Source organism: Myiozetetes cayanensis, unplaced genomic scaffold (genome assembly GCF_022539395.1).
Source record: "Myiozetetes cayanensis isolate MyiCay16 unplaced genomic scaffold, myiCay2020 scf23, whole genome shotgun sequence".
NCBI classification, from domain to species: domain Eukaryota; kingdom Metazoa; phylum Chordata; class Aves; order Passeriformes; family Tyrannidae; genus Myiozetetes; species Myiozetetes cayanensis.
Genome location: NW_026087445.1, coordinates 5,172,602 through 5,190,721, shown reverse-complemented (window position 1 = coordinate 5,190,721; position 18,120 = coordinate 5,172,602). Strand labels below are relative to the sequence as shown.

General features: G+C 47.0%; 1 protein-coding gene across 1 annotated transcript; it reads right to left on the bottom strand.

Moving 5' to 3' along the window:
- Positions 1-35: 35 nt before the first annotated feature.
- Positions 36-17,169, bottom strand: PKN3 (protein kinase N3). Its single transcript, XM_050320182.1, has 22 exons — positions 17,019-17,169; positions 13,546-13,828; positions 12,844-12,992; positions 12,068-12,197; positions 11,820-11,971; positions 11,249-11,444; positions 10,765-10,956; positions 10,403-10,512; positions 9,791-9,934; positions 8,771-8,846; positions 8,442-8,628; positions 7,616-7,727; positions 6,736-6,812; positions 5,821-5,887; positions 5,108-5,199; positions 4,545-4,721; positions 4,393-4,455; positions 3,763-3,839; positions 3,082-3,224; positions 2,753-2,860; positions 2,125-2,205; positions 36-1,717 (listed from the first exon to the last, which is right to left on the bottom strand). Exons 1-22 carry the CDS (start codon positions 17,040-17,042, stop codon positions 1,505-1,507), a joined length of 2,853 nt encoding a protein of 950 aa, XP_050176139.1. The 5' UTR covers positions 17,043-17,169; the 3' UTR covers positions 36-1,504.
- Positions 17,170-18,120: the final 951 nt, after the last annotated feature.

Below are 18,120 nucleotides of genomic sequence, written 5' to 3'. Positions count from 1 at the left end.
TCTTTGAACCCAAGTTCCAGGTTTCACCTGTGCTAACAATCCCCTGTGCCACATCCCCACTTCACAGTGGCCTTGACCTTAAGAAAAGCCACAAAACACACCAGAGGGGCCAACAGCCAACTGTTACCACTCAAACAAGAGCGAGGAGAACATCTCCCCTGCTCCATAGGGACCAGTGTCCTGCCAGGCTGAGCAGGAGGCTGAAAGGACCTTTGCAGGAGGGAGTTTTCAGCAGCAGTTCCACTTGGCTCTGAAAACAGGAAATGCAGGTTCAGTTTTGCACCAATGTGGCTCTTACCTTGTTGAATTCTGAGGCATTTGGAGCAGTCCTGGTTTAACAAGGCCAGTTCCCTGGATCCTTTATCTCCAGGTCAGCACAGCTCCCTTAGTCCCTCTCCTGTCTACATCTGCTAAAGAGAAACTGTAAGAGCAGTGACTGTCCCTGTTTGCATCAGCTCTAGAGACCCTTCCTTTTTTGTTCAACAAGGTAACATTATGAATTTAAGAGATGAAAATGTATCTTATTAAGTAAAATTATTTTGCCGGGCAAATGAAATCATCTTTAACTTGCTGTTTTTCCAGTATCAACACTGTCATTACTTAGCTGTCCCCAGAAAAGATACAGGATTTACACACTGATAAAATGTGTGCAAAGACAACCTGACTGCTGTCATTGGTATGTGCCAGCTGATGACACCATGCAATGTGTACTCAGACAACCTGAGCGAGAAGGAAGAAAGAAAATATTACTGTTGACATTTACAGAGCAAAATAAAATCCTGCCTGGTGAGCAGATTGTGGTTAGCCCTAATCTGAAACATTCAGCTAACACAAAGGAGATGAAAAGCTGAACATTTATTATAAGGAAGGATATCTTTATTTTCAAAAAAGGAAAAACGTGCAAAGCTGGGGGGTTTTATATCATTAAAAACAATGGCTAAGATTTGGCATCCTTAATGAAGTAGAAAGAGACTAATTTTCCTTAAGATAAATCACTTGGATCATTATCAAACATCATTGTCTTGGTTATGTTAAAATCCACTCCTTGCCTGGCATACACATATTTATGAGTGGGAAATGGCATAAAATCATTACCAGGAGGAAATGCTGCATCTCTTCTCTAGAAAATAGGTGAGAAGTGGCCATTCCCCTGCTACTCTACAACATCAAAAAGCCACACTACTCACTTAGGCTTTTTTCAAAGAGCAACCTGGGCTGCAGAGATGATTTGAGTGCACCCTTAATTCCAAATTTCCATCTACATTCAGTGACAGCAGAAGATCCATCTGGTCAAACATGAATTATTCCTTAAAGATAACTGACATCCAGTGTCCCTCCAACAAATGAGGCTGGCACACCCCCAGCAGGTTAACCCAGCTCGCAGGGCACCTCCTCCTGGGGCCGTCAGCACTACCTGTTCATGGATCCTGTTGACTTTTCCACTGCCCATGCCAAGTCCTCTCCAGGTGGTAACAACCTGTTCACGTTTTGTGTGGCACAGGAATCACACATCTAAAAGGTGTCTGGAAACAAAGTCAAAGTCCTTGAAGACAGTCTGCTCCTTGCGGGTGAGGAGAGCGACCTCCTCGGGGGGAGTGAGGATGGGCTTCTGGGAGGTGAACTCCTCGTCAAAGTTGCTGATGTCTGTTGGATCTCTCAGTGTGGGCACAAAGGGGGGCTTCAGTCTCCTGGCAAGCAGGGCATCCCAATCAATTCCCTGGGAGAGAAGGAAGGGAACAAGGTGGGTTGAGAAATGCAGCTGCCATCGAATAGACTGACTGGCAATGACCGTCATCGCTAAACAGCTGCTTTGATGCTGCAGCTTCATTTAGAAAGGAGGATTTGTTGATGTCTCTGAAGTTGGGTGTATTTGTACATAGAAGGAGCACAATCAGAAATAACAAAGGGGCTCTGGCAGCTTACAGATGCCAGAAAACACATGAGGGATGTCATTTCAAATGTGAATTAAAACACATTCCTGAATGGAGCAATGAGGTACAACAGAAACTATCACTAAGATCTCACTGGTAACTAATGGAAATATGTCTCAATACCAACAGCGAGCAAATCACTCTCAGCTCAGACACAAAAAATGATGGAGAAGGAAATAAAGCGAGTTCCTACCTTAAAAAAGGGCTGGATTTTAATCTCTTCTGCATCCTTCTCCCCTGCTCCCAGTCTGCGCTCTGGACATTTCCGAAGCAGCTGCAGAAATACGGGTTCAAAGTTAAACAGCGGGACCAAGGATGGACAGAAATAATGTTCCAGAGAGAAAAACAAAAGAAGGGATGGACTGATCCCTCAGTATCTTCTCATTTTCACTTTGCACCAAGGTCATCTGCCAGGAATAGCTCAGACCCAGTTCCTTGTAAACAACTTGCCAACAGCAATAAGATACCTGCTATAAACTGCGTGAAGCATCTCAGTTTAATTGTGCACCTGTGACTAAAGGGTCACATTCAAACCCTGACTCCAGCCCTCTCCACTGCAGGGCTCTGACATTCCTGCCCTTGAATCAACACTTCTCCATGTCACACTTAGCAGGAACAGTGAGCAGCCTGCTTAGTCATCCTTACACAGAACTGCACTTATGTAAAGAGATGGAAAGGAAAAATATGTGTAAATGTTCAATGTTTCCTCAGTCTGTGTAGGCAGCTCCAGATTACACACACAGATGTATCCAGTCCTAATTGAGTCCCTCTGGATCCACTCACAATTCCTCAGGCTCCCAGAAACCCAGCAAGCCCATTACCTTCCGGATTATAGCAAGTGCCTCAGCTGACAGGAATCGTGGATACCGGACTTCATCATTGACAATGCTGTCAAAGACCTCCTCCTCGTCATCTCCAGGGAATGGTGACTGCAATTGGGACATTCTGTTATTTAATACAAATACCACCCCAACCACTCCTCACTATTAAATAGGGATGAGAATAGCAGGGAGTTGCTGGATTAATTAACGTTTGGCAAGTGAAATGAGTGAGAAAAATGTAACTGAAGTAGTAAGTGGCTACATTTTCTCTCAAGTGGTCAGGTCCCCAAGCCTGGTTAGTGAGATTCCCTGAGGAAAAGTGGCCTTACCTCCCCAACAAGCATCTCATAAATGAGCACACCCAGTCCCCACCAGTCCACTGCCCGTGTGTACGAGATGTCCGTCAGCACTTCCGGAGCCAGGAATTCGGGGGTGCCACAGAAGGTGTTTGTCCTGTCTCCAAAACCTATTCCTGGAGGAAAAAGGACACTTGGAAAAGCCAGCACACATAACTGAATGGAGCACAGGCAGCCTCACCTTCTGACAGCTGCAGTTTGGCACCTGATGTTGTCACCTGGGCAAGGGTTCTCATCAAGGCTTGTAAATGCCAGGGAGGAAGTGGGAAACCTGAGGCCCCCAACAGCTCCAAAAACCAAATATACAGACAGTGCTTCAATAAACAGCAAACCCAAGAAAACCTCCTGCAGATTCCACTGCTCATTTACTCATGTACACATTTTATAGTGTGCCATATTCTGGCTCCTTTGAACAAACAAGCACAATTTAAAAGCCTTCACTGGTTTCCTGAAGATTAAAGGACAAAGTACTCTTCCCAAGTTCATCATGGCCAGATAGGTGAGGGTTTTTTTGCTGCTTGGTTTGTTGGTTTTTTTTGGTTTTTGTTTTAATTTTTAAAATGGGAATTAACACAAGTTACACACATCCACCTACTGCAGCCCAGATCCTAAACTAATCCTCATGGCTCCGTTTCAGCTTCTCCAGTCCCTCACCTTCCTTACACAGTCCAAAATCTGCAATCTTCACAAATCCTTCAGCATCTAAAAGGAGATTATCCAATTTCAGGTCCCTGCAGGCAAAGGAGATGAAAGAAAACAGTGGCTGAAGTCTCAGGATTGCCATCCAACATTTTTTTTTGCAAGAGGCAGAAGGTGTTAATAAAGACAATAAAAACTAAATTGAGTGAAGTCTCCATTTGATTTAAATCATGCATTGTTTGGAAGATTCCCCTTAATTTATTGATATTTTCCTCTGAACAAAAGGCTCACAAAGCAGCTTGGAGCTGAGTGGGGCTAATTCATCTGGCAAAGGCCTCCCACAACAGCATGACAAATTACTTGACTACCACAGTGAAAAGGAAAGCAGGAACTTACAGGTGCCCCCCAGAATGTATTGACATGTCACAGAGGATTAATCACCTGCAGCATGCCAGATGAACTGCTTCTAGGTGACTTTCTTTACTGTGAGAGCACGATGAACATGCTGATAGCAACAGGCAGTGGAGGAAATAAAGACAGACAGAAAGATTAGAAACCCCAGCAAAACAGTGAGCTCCAGACACAGCCCCAGGAGAAACCAACTTCCAAGTTGCCAAACTTGTACTTGAGTCTCTGCTGCATTACCTATAAACAATTTTCTTCTCATGCAAGAACTGCAGCCCCAAGACTACACAGGCTGTATAAAACCTAAAAGACAGAAATAGTTATCAGGAAACATAGATGAGATTCAAGTTCAAAATTTATAGTGCCTGGAGAGTTGAGTAATTCTAACTCACTGCGCCATATGCTCCGGAAAGACATCCTCGTGGATGCGCATCATCAGATCCCCCCCTGGAGTGTATTCCATCACAAAACAGGCGTGGTGAGGTGTCTGGAAACATGCAAACATGTTCACAAGGAACGGGTGATCAGAAGAATTGACCACTTCAAATATTCTCTTCTCACAGTTCAAGCTGCCAGGATTCAAAGAACAAAAACCTCCGTGTTAAAACTTGGCAGGTAAAAAAGACTGTTTGGAGCAAGACAGGATGAAGGAGAAAATCTTTACACCTTAAGTCAGAGAAATAAAAAGTGAGGGCCAGTGCAAATATTTCTTTTATATACTTGCAAACCTTGGCTTTTAGAGTGTTCTTCAGGTGTCACTCTTACAGAAGTCAGACCCCATTATAAGTTTCCTTATTCCTGATTTTAGTTATCCGAGACTTAGGGTTGCATTTAACCTTCATAGTGCCATGGGCACTACACATCATACTAACACTTGATTACAGATGTGTTAATGTTGATTACAGATGTGTTAATGTAGCCTCTGGCAATAGCACCATCTCCAAACAAAGCTCACCTATCAATCTCATCTCTCCTGATAATGTCTTTTTTCTTCAAGGCTTTGATGGCATACAGCTTCCCAGTTGCCTTGTACTGGGCCAGCAGTACCTGGAAAACAACAGGAGAGCTGTACTTCAAACAAATCTCTTCTTTTCTTACTGGATTACTTCGACTCCCCTCGACACAAACTATTTCCATCCATTCCAGACAGTCATTCTCAAAACCCAGCTCAAGGAACTCCAAAAGCAGAGCTGTGCTCCTTGAGCTGCAGCAGTGCAGAAGGATGTCAGTGTAAGTTATGTCCTCACAGCTGGCCCAGTGCTTCTGGAGCTCTCCCAGCAAACAGGCACACAGATTTTGGGAATGGAGCTATTCCACGACTGATCCTCATGCTATAATGAAAGAAATGGCAATGGTTGTGCTTTATGAAATGACTTAGCACTCCCAGGACAGTTTTCTCCAGGCTTTGAAGCCACAAATCTTCAGGAGCTTTGACTGTTAACAACAGTTTTCAGCTGCTTGTGTGGCTGGGCTGGGTTTGTTCTGTGTCTGCATTGCTGCAAATCTCTCCTGTACTGCCACGTCTCTGTTCAGACCCCAAAGCAGAGCCCCATCTTCCCAACCACAGCCCCCCATCTTCCCAACCACAGCCCCCATCTTCCCAACCACAGCCCCCATCTTCCCAACCACAGCTCCCCTGCCCTGCTCCACAGGGGCCTTCTGTGCTACCTTCCCAAAGTGGCCACGGCCCAGCACGGCGATGCAGTGGAAATCCTGCAGCTCAACTGTCCTTTTCCTGCAGACAAACACAAGAGTTGCTGAGACAACCCCCAGAGATGCAGGAGCAGATAACAAAGGAGTGTGTGTTTGTGTTAGGGGAAGGAGCTCTCTTCAGCAAAAGGGAAAGCAAACAGCTGTGCCAACCACTCCTCACCTAAGCTGAAACCCTGACAACTAAGGGCTGCTGCTGTTCTGCCACTGAAAATAGGAACCTTAAAGTAAGGGAAGTGCTCCCAGTGGCAGGGAGCACTTCCATCTGTACTGGCAACAGGAGGAACAATCCTGACTCTCCAAGGCTGCTCTCTCTGTCACTTCCCATAACAGGATTAGTTCCCCTCCACCCCCATCCTTGGGGTGGTAAAATTTAATTTCTCCTGCACTCCTTTCAGCAGGCTCAGCAGCAACTGTGGTGATCAGACATGAGCACGTGCACAGTGCTGGTGGGACAAGGGCACAGGAGAAAGGAAGTTCTCAAACAGGAACTGCAAATAAAACACACTGAGACAACAGACATAATGTGTTGCTGGGAAAAAGTACCTGAATAAAGAGATGCTTTAGAATGTAATGTCAGCCATAAGGAACCTCAGGCTACAGAATTGCTAGGAAATAAGTTTTTTTATAAATAACGACCTATACCCTAAATGCTTTAGTCCAGGATCATCTTTAAAAGGCAACAGACACTCCATACTCCTCCAGTGAGTGGAATGAAGAGCTTTCATGGCATTGTCTGCACTTAGCACTAAGAATCTGCTGCTAAGAAACCAAAGCACACCTTGAGCAGAATTTCAGACTGCATGCTAAAAAATTTCAGCCCAGGGACTCTTTAACCTGTGATCCAAGGCAGCCCGTGCTGTCCACAGTTACCTTGGAGACACTGGGATTGGAAATCCTGTTCCAGCAGAGCTGCAGGACTTCTCCTCAACATGCAGCCTCTTCAGGCACTGGGAAGAGAAAGAAAAATACAGGGGGTCATCCTCTGGAATCTGACCTGAACACCCACATCCAGATTTTCTCCTCTGTGAAGATCCGGCATAACCACGGCCAAGTCATCACCTCTGCCAAGGGGGAAGCAGCATGAAAACAGATTGTCTGTGGGCACATAAAGCTATTCCCATGGACAGTGGTTTTTTATAGGGTCAAACCTTTTAAAATAAACACTTTTAAAAGTCTAGGGTAGAACATTTCCTTCCTAGAAAAAAGGCCTGTCACGTCAAAAGAGTCACAATGATCAAAGAATGTATCTATCACCAAGCCAAATGAGAAAGGGTGAGACGTGGCAGAACACAGGGCATTAACCACTGTACTACTCAAAGCAGTTTTCCTGCTCCTTCCCATCAGAAAAGCAGAGCTGCCCTTGGTTTTGCCCATTTTTCTAATGACAAAGAACTTCATCTGCTCCTAAAAGCCTGCTGGCCCTCCTTTCCTGCTTTCTCTGGGCAGTCATTTGTTCTGTACTCTTGCCCTGGACTCCCAGTGCTGACCTACCTCCATTTTGCTTCTCTTAAGAAAAGCAAATTATAATTTTTTTTTTATAAAGGGAAAGAAAAGAGAAAGAAAGAGAAGTGCAACTCTTTGTGGAGACTCCACTCCAAAATAGCTCCCTGGATTCTGAATCCCTGGAGATCAGCCAGCTCATTGCCTAAAGTACAGTGAAGTTCTGCAGTAATGAACAAATAAGAAGGACCAGGTTTTGAAAGGACACCAACCAACAAAGTCAAATTTCCCAATCAGCCCCTGTGATTACCGGGGAATCTGCAGGAGATGGTGCTGATTCCTTGGAGTTTGCCATCAGGAAAAGGCGTGGAGGCTTGGGTGGTGCTTCCTCAGCAAAGGTGAGCTTAGCCACAGGGAAGTCACTGCATTTGTGAGACAGAATTGAAGCAGATTCTGCCTTAGGGATGGGTATTGTACACAGACACCTTTGTGCCACTTTTGCTGTGTTCAGTCCAAGTCACTGGACAACAGGACTCCCTGAGTCACACCTAAAGCCTATGAAGTATCAACAGTCTCCTAAACTAATTAAAAGTTGGTTAGACTCACATTCCAACACTGGCTTTCTGATACTATAAAACCAAGGAAACACAGGTGTGTAGAAATAAGTCAGTATGATCAAGAATTTCTATGAAACCTTGATTTTAGTAGTGACACAGTAGTTGACTTGAGTGTTTTTCTTTTCTAGGTCTTGTTTATCAGTGGGAATGATCTCTTTAGAGAATGACTGATTCTCTAAAAGTTAACTCCAACAATTCAAATTTATTTTGGGGGAACTTTCTTCTACAGCACATTTAAAAGCTCAGCTCTGTCCCTTCTGAGTGCTACACTATGCCAGTGGTTGGAGTACATGTGCATTTTTATCACAACAATCACATGGTGACCTTGCCTAGATCAGTCACTGCACTGGTAAAGACATTTAATGAGTGGAATTTTCTTTCCTTTACATCTTTTTGTGTAGACAGATACATTTTTCTCATCAGTGTCTTCTTCCACCTTAGTAAGATGTAACAGAATTTTAACATCTACCCCACACCCATTCCAGAGTGTCATCCAGCAACGCTCAGAACACAACTTACCTGCTCAGTTTGGACACTGAATCTGCAGGACTTTGTGGGGAAACTGGAGAAAAGTCTGTCTGAGAGGGATCGTGGAGTGGGGGACTCAGAGTGCTGATGGAACTGCAGGGAGGGAGGAAACTCATCATCAGGCGACCCCAGGCAGCAACATTCATGTTCATCTGAGGAGCTCGGAGAAATTCCTTCCCTGGAGGAGTCAGAGTCAAAACACCGGTGAGATGACAACACATAAATTACAGTCTCATGTCATTACAGTTTTCACCCACACACCCGTGGGTTACCCACAAAGGTAGCCCAGACAGCGAGCACTGGGCTGTCCAGCCCCTCACCTTTCTGCTTGGGGAAAATGCGCTTCTGTCGCTGCAGTTTTGGCTTCCTCTCGATGACAGGGTTGCAGAACATCACCTGTCAGAGAAGCCACAGGGATTTGTCAGGGTGCTTCATTTAAACTGCAAACCCAAACTTTCCCACATGCCTGTTCCCTCATCAGGCTGTCCATTTCTATCTGTTTGGTAAGTTAGGAGTCACTCCCATAGACTCCAGACTGTGCTATTCTGGCTTCAGGCTCTGAACAGCTGTTACTTCAACTGTGGGTTTAGATGTTAAAATTCTCTGCTACCAGGAAAATGTAGAAAACTCCTAGAATTAAGACTAATTCCTATCCCCAAACAAAATTTCTCCAATTTGCAAAGCCATGCATAAAGAACACACCCATTTGGAGGGTAACAAGCACAGTAGTTCATGGCACAGAAATAAACCACAAAAATAACAAAACCAACCATCACAAAACTACCACAAAAAAACCCAAGAAGGCAGGGGAGAGGAGGCAAATTTTGGTACATGAGGTCCAGATCCTACTTTGGAAAGATAACCACAGGAACTTTCATCACAACACAAAGGAGAAAGTACAGTGGCTTTTAAGGGATTATGTAGCTGATCTCTTCACTGCTGGTACTTTAAAGCATTATTAGCCTCAGAAAGATGATAAAATAAGCGTAGCCAGAGGGAATTTGGATCTCTGATTCTCCAGTGTGTGATTCAATCCTGACCATTAAGCCATATGTTTAATTAAAGTGTCACTGATGATTCATAATGAAAGCAAATAAAAACCAATGGATTTCACAGCACACACACATAATTACAGTGAAGCAGCACATGGACACCTATTCTATCGTGTTGTTTCTTATTCTTAGGTGGGCTATTGGTGCAGAGGGATGTCAGGAGTCATTCTACCCTTCTGGATTGCTGCTCCTTCCATTCCTTGTACTCTGGGTTGAACAACTGCTTTCAGGGCAGGCACCCTAAGCAGGCAGAGCTCTCTGAAGAAGAAACAAAGCTTACATTTATACCTCTGCAAAAAGCATCCCCTGGGGCTCGAGCGAGAGGCACATCCCGTGACGTTCGTTATCCAGGAAATCATCCAAACGTAAGAACTTCACGGCACAGAGCTCTCTCCAGTCCCTCCAGTACACTGCAATTTCCAGCTCACGAGACTGGGGGGATGGGGGGAGAAAAACAAACAACAGCCCAAGAGTTACATCCTGCCCCACGCTCTGGAAACGGCACACACGTGCTGTTGTAAAAGAAAAAAAAAATCTATTAAAAAAATATGTGTAAAAAAATGTCTTTAGTCCTTCTCTTCCCTGCTTTTGATGTTTTCAGATCTTAGCTACAGACCATCTTGGAGGTTGCTGTCTTGGCTCTCCCATTTAGAAATCCCTGAGAGCCACTTTGCTGATAAGATGAAATAAAACTGCTCAGATAAGGAGAGAAGGACAACAGATGCTGCTCAGGCTGAAGGGCTGGCAGAGATGCTGTGCCTGCAGGGGAAGGCTGAGATAACTGGCACATCAAAGGACATGGGGACAGCAGCAATACAGGGTTGGATCCAGCTAAACAAACAAATCAGGTAAGGGGAAATGGGAAAACAAACACAGCCCAAGGATCTGGGGCAGACTCACCCGGTCCAGCTCAATGACAAAGCTCTGGTCCCAGGCCTGGTTGTTAACTGGGCCCCAGTTTGTTTGGCCAACCACTTTGTTGTCCACTTTGAGCACAGCAAGGACCTCATCTGGACAAAGGAGAAAACACGGCCTGTAACTTTAACCAAAGCAAACCTGCACGCTGAAGGTGAACATCCCAACCCAATGTAATTCCTAGGACAGTGCTGGAAGCAGGTGTGATGCAATACATTCTCTCCATTAATTTTGCAGAAATCAGGTGTTTTATAACAACACCTATACCAGGCTAAGCCAGAACCATGATGAGAAGCCCCCTTGCTCCCACGTGCCCCTCACAGGTCGACAGTGAACCCCCTACTCACTACATGGCTCGTCACTCCGCAGGTACTTCCCTGTGACACCACGGCCGTGGATGCCCAGCCCAACTCGTGCCCGGGAAAGGGACCTCAAATCACTTGGGCTGCCACAGATGGGAGAGGAACTCGTCATTCGGGAACGTCCTGGAACGTTTTCCAACAGATCCTGACACCCCATCAGTCTCACTTCCAGTGTTCCTGAGGAATTTTAGGAGAGTAAGGAACATTATTATGTAAAGTGATTCTAGTCAGCCTGTCCTCACCAAGAATTTCTCAGATTGATGGTTTTCTTGGTTAATTGTTCAAATTGACTCAGGATTAATAGACTGCAAATCCACATGATCAGAAAGCTCTGCCTGGACTAGAGGGGCCAGGCAGTCAAATTTCTAGAAAATCCAATATCCATATAACAAGAGGCATTACAACAATGAGAAAGAAATACAACTTGTTTTTCCCTCTCACAGCAACAGGCCATGCAGGATTCCCATACCTGTGAGGGCTGTGGGTTTGATGACTGGGGTGGGTTGGATGCTGCCATGCCTGGCTCCCAGGGCCGAGGTGTTTACCAGGTCCTGTTTGATGAGGGCTCTCTTTGGGTGATCAGGAGAGAGCTCACTGAGCTGCCGCTCCAAGGACAGGCGCAGCAGGTCAATCTTCTGAGAGGACTCTTGCAAACGACCCTGGGCCTACCAGTGGAGAGTGGAACAGGAAACAGGCAGGAATTCTCAATGTACAGCCCCAGTTAAGGTACTGCAAATCCTTTATGAACTCAAGTAAGCTTCAAAAAAACACAACAGGACAACATCTTGCTAATAAAGGAACGAAGATGAAATATTTTCCCATAGATTTTGAGCTCCCCATCAATGTCATTTCTAAAGTTCCTGAGAAAATTCACCAAAGAAAGGAATGCTATCCCTAGAAGGGAAGGTGATCCCAATCAGTCAGTCCTCACAGAGAGACAGGAACTTCCTAAATCAGTAACCTGGTTACCTCCATGCATGCTCAATCACTCATGTGCAGGCATGAAACCACCCAAGAAGGCCCGAGCAGCACCCACTTACCTCGGCCAGGAACTTGCGGTCCTGGACCCGACTGCCCCCGAGGATCTTCAGCACATTTTTTGCCCCCTCAGCCACAGCAGCTTCGATGCGCAGGTGGTGCCTCAGCTCCTCGATCCGCAGCTCCAAAGCACTGATGGTGCTCCCCATCCTCACTGGCCAGATGGAACATGGCAAGGATGAAAATCCACTGAGTACTGTGGATCTTACAGCTTTGGCTGCATCTGCTCTGGGCTGCATCAGCACTTTACCTGCTGGATCCACGGCATCCTCCATCCCTCCCGCTGCCTGGGACACTTTCACGATGTGCATGCGGATTATCTCGATCTTGGTCTTGCTGTCCTGAAGCATCTGCTGAGCAGTCGCCAGGAGCTTCCGCTCCTGCCAGGGGAAAGCAGACCCAGAGAGAGACCCCCGATCATTAAAGACGGGTTACAACGATGTTCTCGCTTATGAGGGAGAGGTGGCACTTGCAAGAAGGGTGACAAATGACCCTGGGCTGGAATACAGGAGTGGTTATGTAAAGGAGGCACCGCTGAGGGTCAAGGACTGAGATCACCATCTCCATTTGCAGAGGGAAAGGACGGGTCAAGGACATGTCCAGTTAATACCAAACCCTGCAGTCATTGAGGCTTGTTGTTCCCTGGTTAATGGCACTTACGGTGCTCTGGGAGCAGAGGTTTTGAACAAACAAAAATATCACAACCCTCCACACTGCTGGTCTTACTGAATTAACCTTCTAAATAAGCCTGGATTTTAGAGTTTTTTAATTATCCTCTGACATTTAAATACGATTATGCCAAACTCAGAAAGTGGGATGAATGTGAACCCAGTAAACTTCTGAAAACTTTTCTCACATAAAGAGATGTCACTCACTGTGCTTTATCCTAAACAAGCCAGTGATATCCAAACATCACACCAACTCAGTGTGCAGTCCCAATGCTTTGTCAACTTCCTTTCCTCAAGTCAGTGACTGAATTTTGATCCAGGAATCCATGTTCCAACATGGCTGATCATTCCTGCTTACCTTGGATGTTGAATACATTTGGATCATGTTCTCAGCTCCTTGTTTCACTTTCATTTCAACATGCAGCTGCTTTTTCAGAGCTTCAACCTTCCTTGCCATGGGGTCTGGGTTTCTTTCCCAGAGACAAGGATCTGGAGATGCAGATCCATCTGCACAAACAACACAATCAATACCATTAGTCATCTTCTCTTGTTTCATTTCACTGGGTTATAGATGGGTGACTCTGTAAAGGGAAGTTAGTCCACAAAACAAGGTACAAAAAGGTCTTGTCTACAAAAGTGATTTAAAACACTGTTTCAAATGAAGCTCAAGCTCATATCTGTAATTATTTCTTAATTTATCAATTAACCTGTCCTAACAAGCACTCCTCCAGTTTTAGATTCATTCATCCTGATACTTGGACATTCAACTGCCAGAAACTCTATTCAAACCTCTCCAATTCCACCTCCAGCCCACTCCTAAATATTGCCCACACCCAACACTCTCAGCTGGTTTTCTCCTTGCACTGATCTCTCACATTGCCTCTTTCACCCTGATAGCCCCATTCTCAACTTTTTACTCCACAGATCATTTCATCAGTTAAAAAACAACACAGAAAGCTGCCAGTACTTGTGAGCCAGCAGCAAAATGTATCAATTCCATATCTATAACCAGTGCAGCACCACAAGGGAATTTTCCTGTCAGTCGTGCCCCAAGACCTACCTGTCTTACTCTCCTGTTTGTCTGTTATTACAATCCTTGCATTGAGCTCCTGCAGTTCCCAGTGCAGCTGCTCCAGTTTCCTGTTGGAAGATTTCAGCACGTGCTCGATGTGGACGAGGTTCTTCCTGTCCGTCGTGGCTTTGCGCAGGTTTTCTGCTCCCTCTTTGATCTTCAGCTCTTTCTGGATCGCCCTGCGAAGCAGCTCCTTCTCCCCCTCCAGTTTCTGCTGGAAGCTCGGATCCATTAAGTTCCCACCGTTGTCCAGCTGCAAGAGGCAGCTGCCCTGCAGCCAGAGAGTGTTGGGCAAGAGGATTTCAGGGGGAACACGCTCCATTTTTATGGCACAGCCATACCCTCGTAAGATTCCACTCCTTTGTTTCATTCAGAAATTCTGAAGCCAATCTTTTCATCAAATTTTCAGGCAGACCAGACTTACATTTCAATTGCAGAGGACAGGACACAACTTTGACCTTACCACACCTCAATTTGGTTTTAAACCATAACAGATTAAAGCCTTCATCTGACTTGTCTGCTCGTTATTTAATGTCTGCACACGTCTTTGTTCTTCAAGTATCGAGGCCCAGCCAATATTTGCTCTTGTTCTGATCAACATTAACTTTTACCAGTATGATGTTGCAGATATAGATTTTTATCTGGTTATGCCTTGATGCTGACTGCTCAAAGACAAATCTCAGATAATCTGATGGAGCTTTTAGGAACGACCCAAGCATGTGTTAACTCTCAGCTATGAGCCCTGGAGAAGAAAAATGTAAACCCTACAGCTGTTTCTACAAATGAACAAGCAAAAGAGTCAGTCTGACTGTCTGCTGTACCTAAAAAGGTGAGCAGAGTGGTGTCTCAGTCTCTATTCTCTAAAGGCCACTTTAACATTATTATTATGGGTTGCATTAGTAACATTCACACTTGTTCTGTTGCTTTCCATCATTTCCAACAGCACTTGTTGCAGTGAAACGTGGCTGAGGAACAGTTCTGGGCAGAGCTGCTCTGTCCCACACCCTGGACATGCCTAGTTTGGGCAGAGCAGAGGTTTTATCTCACTGCCCAAAAAAACCACTGGACTCAGACAGGAGCTGCTTTAAAGCACCCCTGAGGATGCCACCCAACACCAAAACAGATCCCAGCCAGAGCTTGTGCTTCTCCCTTCACCAGGAAAAGGGGCTTTAAGGCATTCAAAGCAATGAATACATTAATAACTTCACATTAATGACTCACACTTGGTGCTCAAATGCCAAAGGAATGGTCAGGCCCCACTAAAGTAACTGAGTTCATGTCCCCCAGCACATCAGTGACTGAACACGGCACTCAGGAACCCCGACTGCCTTTCACACCCTCTAATAGGTTGACCACATTTCCAACAACAAACCACACCGGGTTTCTGTTACTCCTGCACAATACTGCACTTTGAGAGTGTGCTGTGCATCCAAAACCTAGGCCAGAAACAATCCTTTAACCAAAGACCCAACCAAACACCCTCGATCAGTCTAATAGCAAAAAGAAAAAGGCAAAAAAAAAAAATCTATTTTAAAAGTTGGCCTAAACCCAAGTTTGGGCCACAATAGCCAAAATAGGAGTTGTTCAGATTGGTAACAAAACAAAAAGGTTCAGATTAACATCCTGATTCCAGGAAGTTCTCGCCCAATTAGTAAAGCCAGGAACTAAGCCAGAGCTTTGAAAAACATCCAAAGTTTCGTGAGGAAGAACTTGAATCATGGAGTTCCTGAGTCACAGGCAACCTTTACCAGCTCTAAGTTGGAAAATCAAAAGGATCTTTATCCACTCTGCAGCAAGTGACTAAAAAGAGTTTGTTGGTTGCAATTCTCATTTAAATAATTAATAAAAGCACACAAACTTATCTTCTATCCAAAGTATGCAAATGGATGTAAGCAAATCCCCCCCTGGATCCACTCAGAGCAAAGGTGCTCAACAGGGAGACCTGGATATTGGTTCAGAGAACAGGTACAGTCTGGGCAGTTCTTAATTTTTCCTCCACATCACTCTCTGCCAAAAGCTAATCTGAATATCAGTTAATGCACCATGCTGACTTGCTAAATAGATTGTAAGCATGATATGTTTTACTGGATCCTTCTTCCCCTCTGTGTATGAGAGAGAGCCACAACATTGACATCATTCACACCAGGAAGATTAAATATTCTATTATTGAGGAGGATGGGAAAGGTGAATTTGCATTTGGTTTTACATTCTGGCTCAGGGATTTCGGTGGGGTGTCAGGACACTGCCACAGCCCGTGCTGCAGCTGCTCTTGGGATCCCTGGGAAGGTCAGTCTGCAACACAATCCTGAAACACATTTACAGCTTGTAGAGAAATACCCAAACAAGCTGAAATTAGCTCTCTTTTGGCACTCGCAGTGAGGCTGCCAGAGCTCACCCAGGGCTTCCGCCAGGCTCGTGTCTTACCCAAGTGTCCAGACTACTTCCTCATAGCAAAAATTTCAGCAGTATCTGAGTTGCACATAATCCTCTGGATTGCAGCCAGTAAAATCCTATCCCATCCCATCCCATCCCATCCATTAGATCCTTGGAAACAAGCTTCACCTGCACAAAGCCCAGAGCAGACCTGGCCCTTACACTTTCACCACTATCACAGAAGCTGATTTATAATTTGATTTAATAAGCTAGCACGCCATCCTTCCTGCAGTCCACGCGTGTTTCTAGCACGTCCCAAATCCCATCTTTCACGGCAACTTTGCGCCTTAGGGATGAGCCCTGCATCCAGTGGCTTCCAGTCAGATTCCCCGCTTACGACAAAAAGCCACGGCTAACTCTGGAAAAAGGCACTTGTGGTCCTGCCCGGAGCCTTCCCAGCTCCAAGGGCGAGGCTGGGAAGCAGCGAGCGCAGGAGGCACCGGGATGGGGAGCACCCTGTGGGGCGGCAGCCAGCGCTCTTTGTGCCCGTGTCTCCGTCCCTTCTTTCCCACATTAGGTTTGAAGCTTTCTCCTCAAGGCAGGAGGGCAGGGCATCTCCCCCTCTCCGGGGAGCTCGTTCCAGACACGACTGTTTTCCCAGGAGGGAGCCCGGCTGCCCTCCCGGCCCCGCGCCAGCCCCAGCAGCCGCCTCGCCCTCCCACACCTCCCCGACGCCGAGTTCCCCTCAGCGGGCACCGACTTGGCCCGAACCCCATTTCCCGGAGGCGAAGAGGGATGTTTTTAGGGGATCCCGCTCGCTTCCCACACCCTCTCCCACCTCCCCGCGGTGGGAAGCCCCTCACTGCAGCCCCCTCCGAGGAGGGTCCGCACGGAGCGGGGCGCGGTGCTTCCCGGCGGGGGGATGGATGGAGGGATCCCCAAAGGGCGGAGCAGGGAGCGGTGCTTCCCCGGCGCGAGGGGATGAATAGAAGGACCCCTGAAGGGCACAGGCACCCGAAGGTCGCGGAGACTCCCCTCTCCCAAGGCGGGGCTCGCCCCGCCGCCGCCCCCGAGCCCTCAGTGCTCACCTGCGGGGTCGCCATTGCCGCCATTGCTCCTCCCGGACCGCCCGGACCGGCACTTTTCAAACTCGGCGGTCCCGGGGCCGCCGCCAGCGCCCTCTCGCGGGGCGGGCCCGGGGGAGCCGCCGGCGGGCGGCCCTGGGGAGCGGGAACGGGAGCCCGGGAGCGGGAGCCGCCCTTCCCCACACGGCCCCGGGGCAGCCGCCGCTCCCGCCCCCGGCTGAGGTGGTGCCGCCGCCTCCGCCCGCCCTCAGGGGAAACGCGCGGCCGAGGGCCCGTGTGGCGGCGGGAAGGAGCGAGGACGCTGCGGGGAGTGAGGTACCGGACACCGCCCCGAGGGGAAGGAGGGGCTGGATGGGGGCTGGAGGGGTCAGTGCCCGCGGTGGCACCGGGACCGTGGGTCCGTGCCAGGGGGAGGCGACGGGGATGCGCAGGGACACATCCCCCGCCCGGCCCCGCTGGGAGAAACCCCTGCGGGTGCCCCTCTTTGTGCTGCGGCCAGCGGGTGGTTTCCAGTTTTAGTTCTCCAAACGGACTCGCGGCCGGCGTTTGTTCGCAGGGGAACAAGCGAACTGCGGCTCCCCTCGGGCCAGGATCCCTGGATCCCCTCCTTGGGGTGATCCCCGCCGCGGTGCTGGGCTGTGGGGAACTTTTTCCCGTGCAGAACTGCCCTTCGAAATGCAGGATTTGGAGGTTCGGCCGAATATTTGAGTGAATAAATAACCTGAGTGCTTTGGGTAGGCAGCAATCCCTCAGCTCTCGTGAGTGAAAAACCACCGGTGCTGCTGTACTGCCATCCCATCACACAGAACCGAGTCGGTGCTTAAAACAAATTAAAAAGATACTTACTGCTTTCAGGTGTTAAAGACCCTCCTCAGTAGTATTACATAATATTATTACCACACTAATGCGCTCTTCAGTCCCGGATTGTGCACAGCTGTGAGTCAGAAGGCATCTGGAGGTGATAGTGTTCCCACGTACAAATTTAGAAATGTACTAATAAACAGAAATGTTTTCCTTTTACTTAATTACAACAGTTTCTCTAGCCTAAGCGTTTTGTGAGAGATTTACAACTGAATAATTAATAAAAGGAAATCACACGAAAATA

Bases quoted from the DNA above. Each gene is read 5' to 3' on its own strand.
- PKN3 (XM_050320182.1), bottom strand. From the start codon at position 17,042: ATGGCGGCAATGGCGACCCCGCAG. The intron at 6,813-7,615 runs GTAATCACAGGG...TTCTCTTCCCAG, and splicing joins CATCTCCTGCAGATTCCCCG to TGCCTGAAGAGGCTGCATGT. The intron at 2,861-3,081 runs GTAAGGCCACTT...TCCCAATTGCAG, and splicing joins ATGAGATGCTTGTTGGGGAG to TCACCATTCCCTGGAGATGA.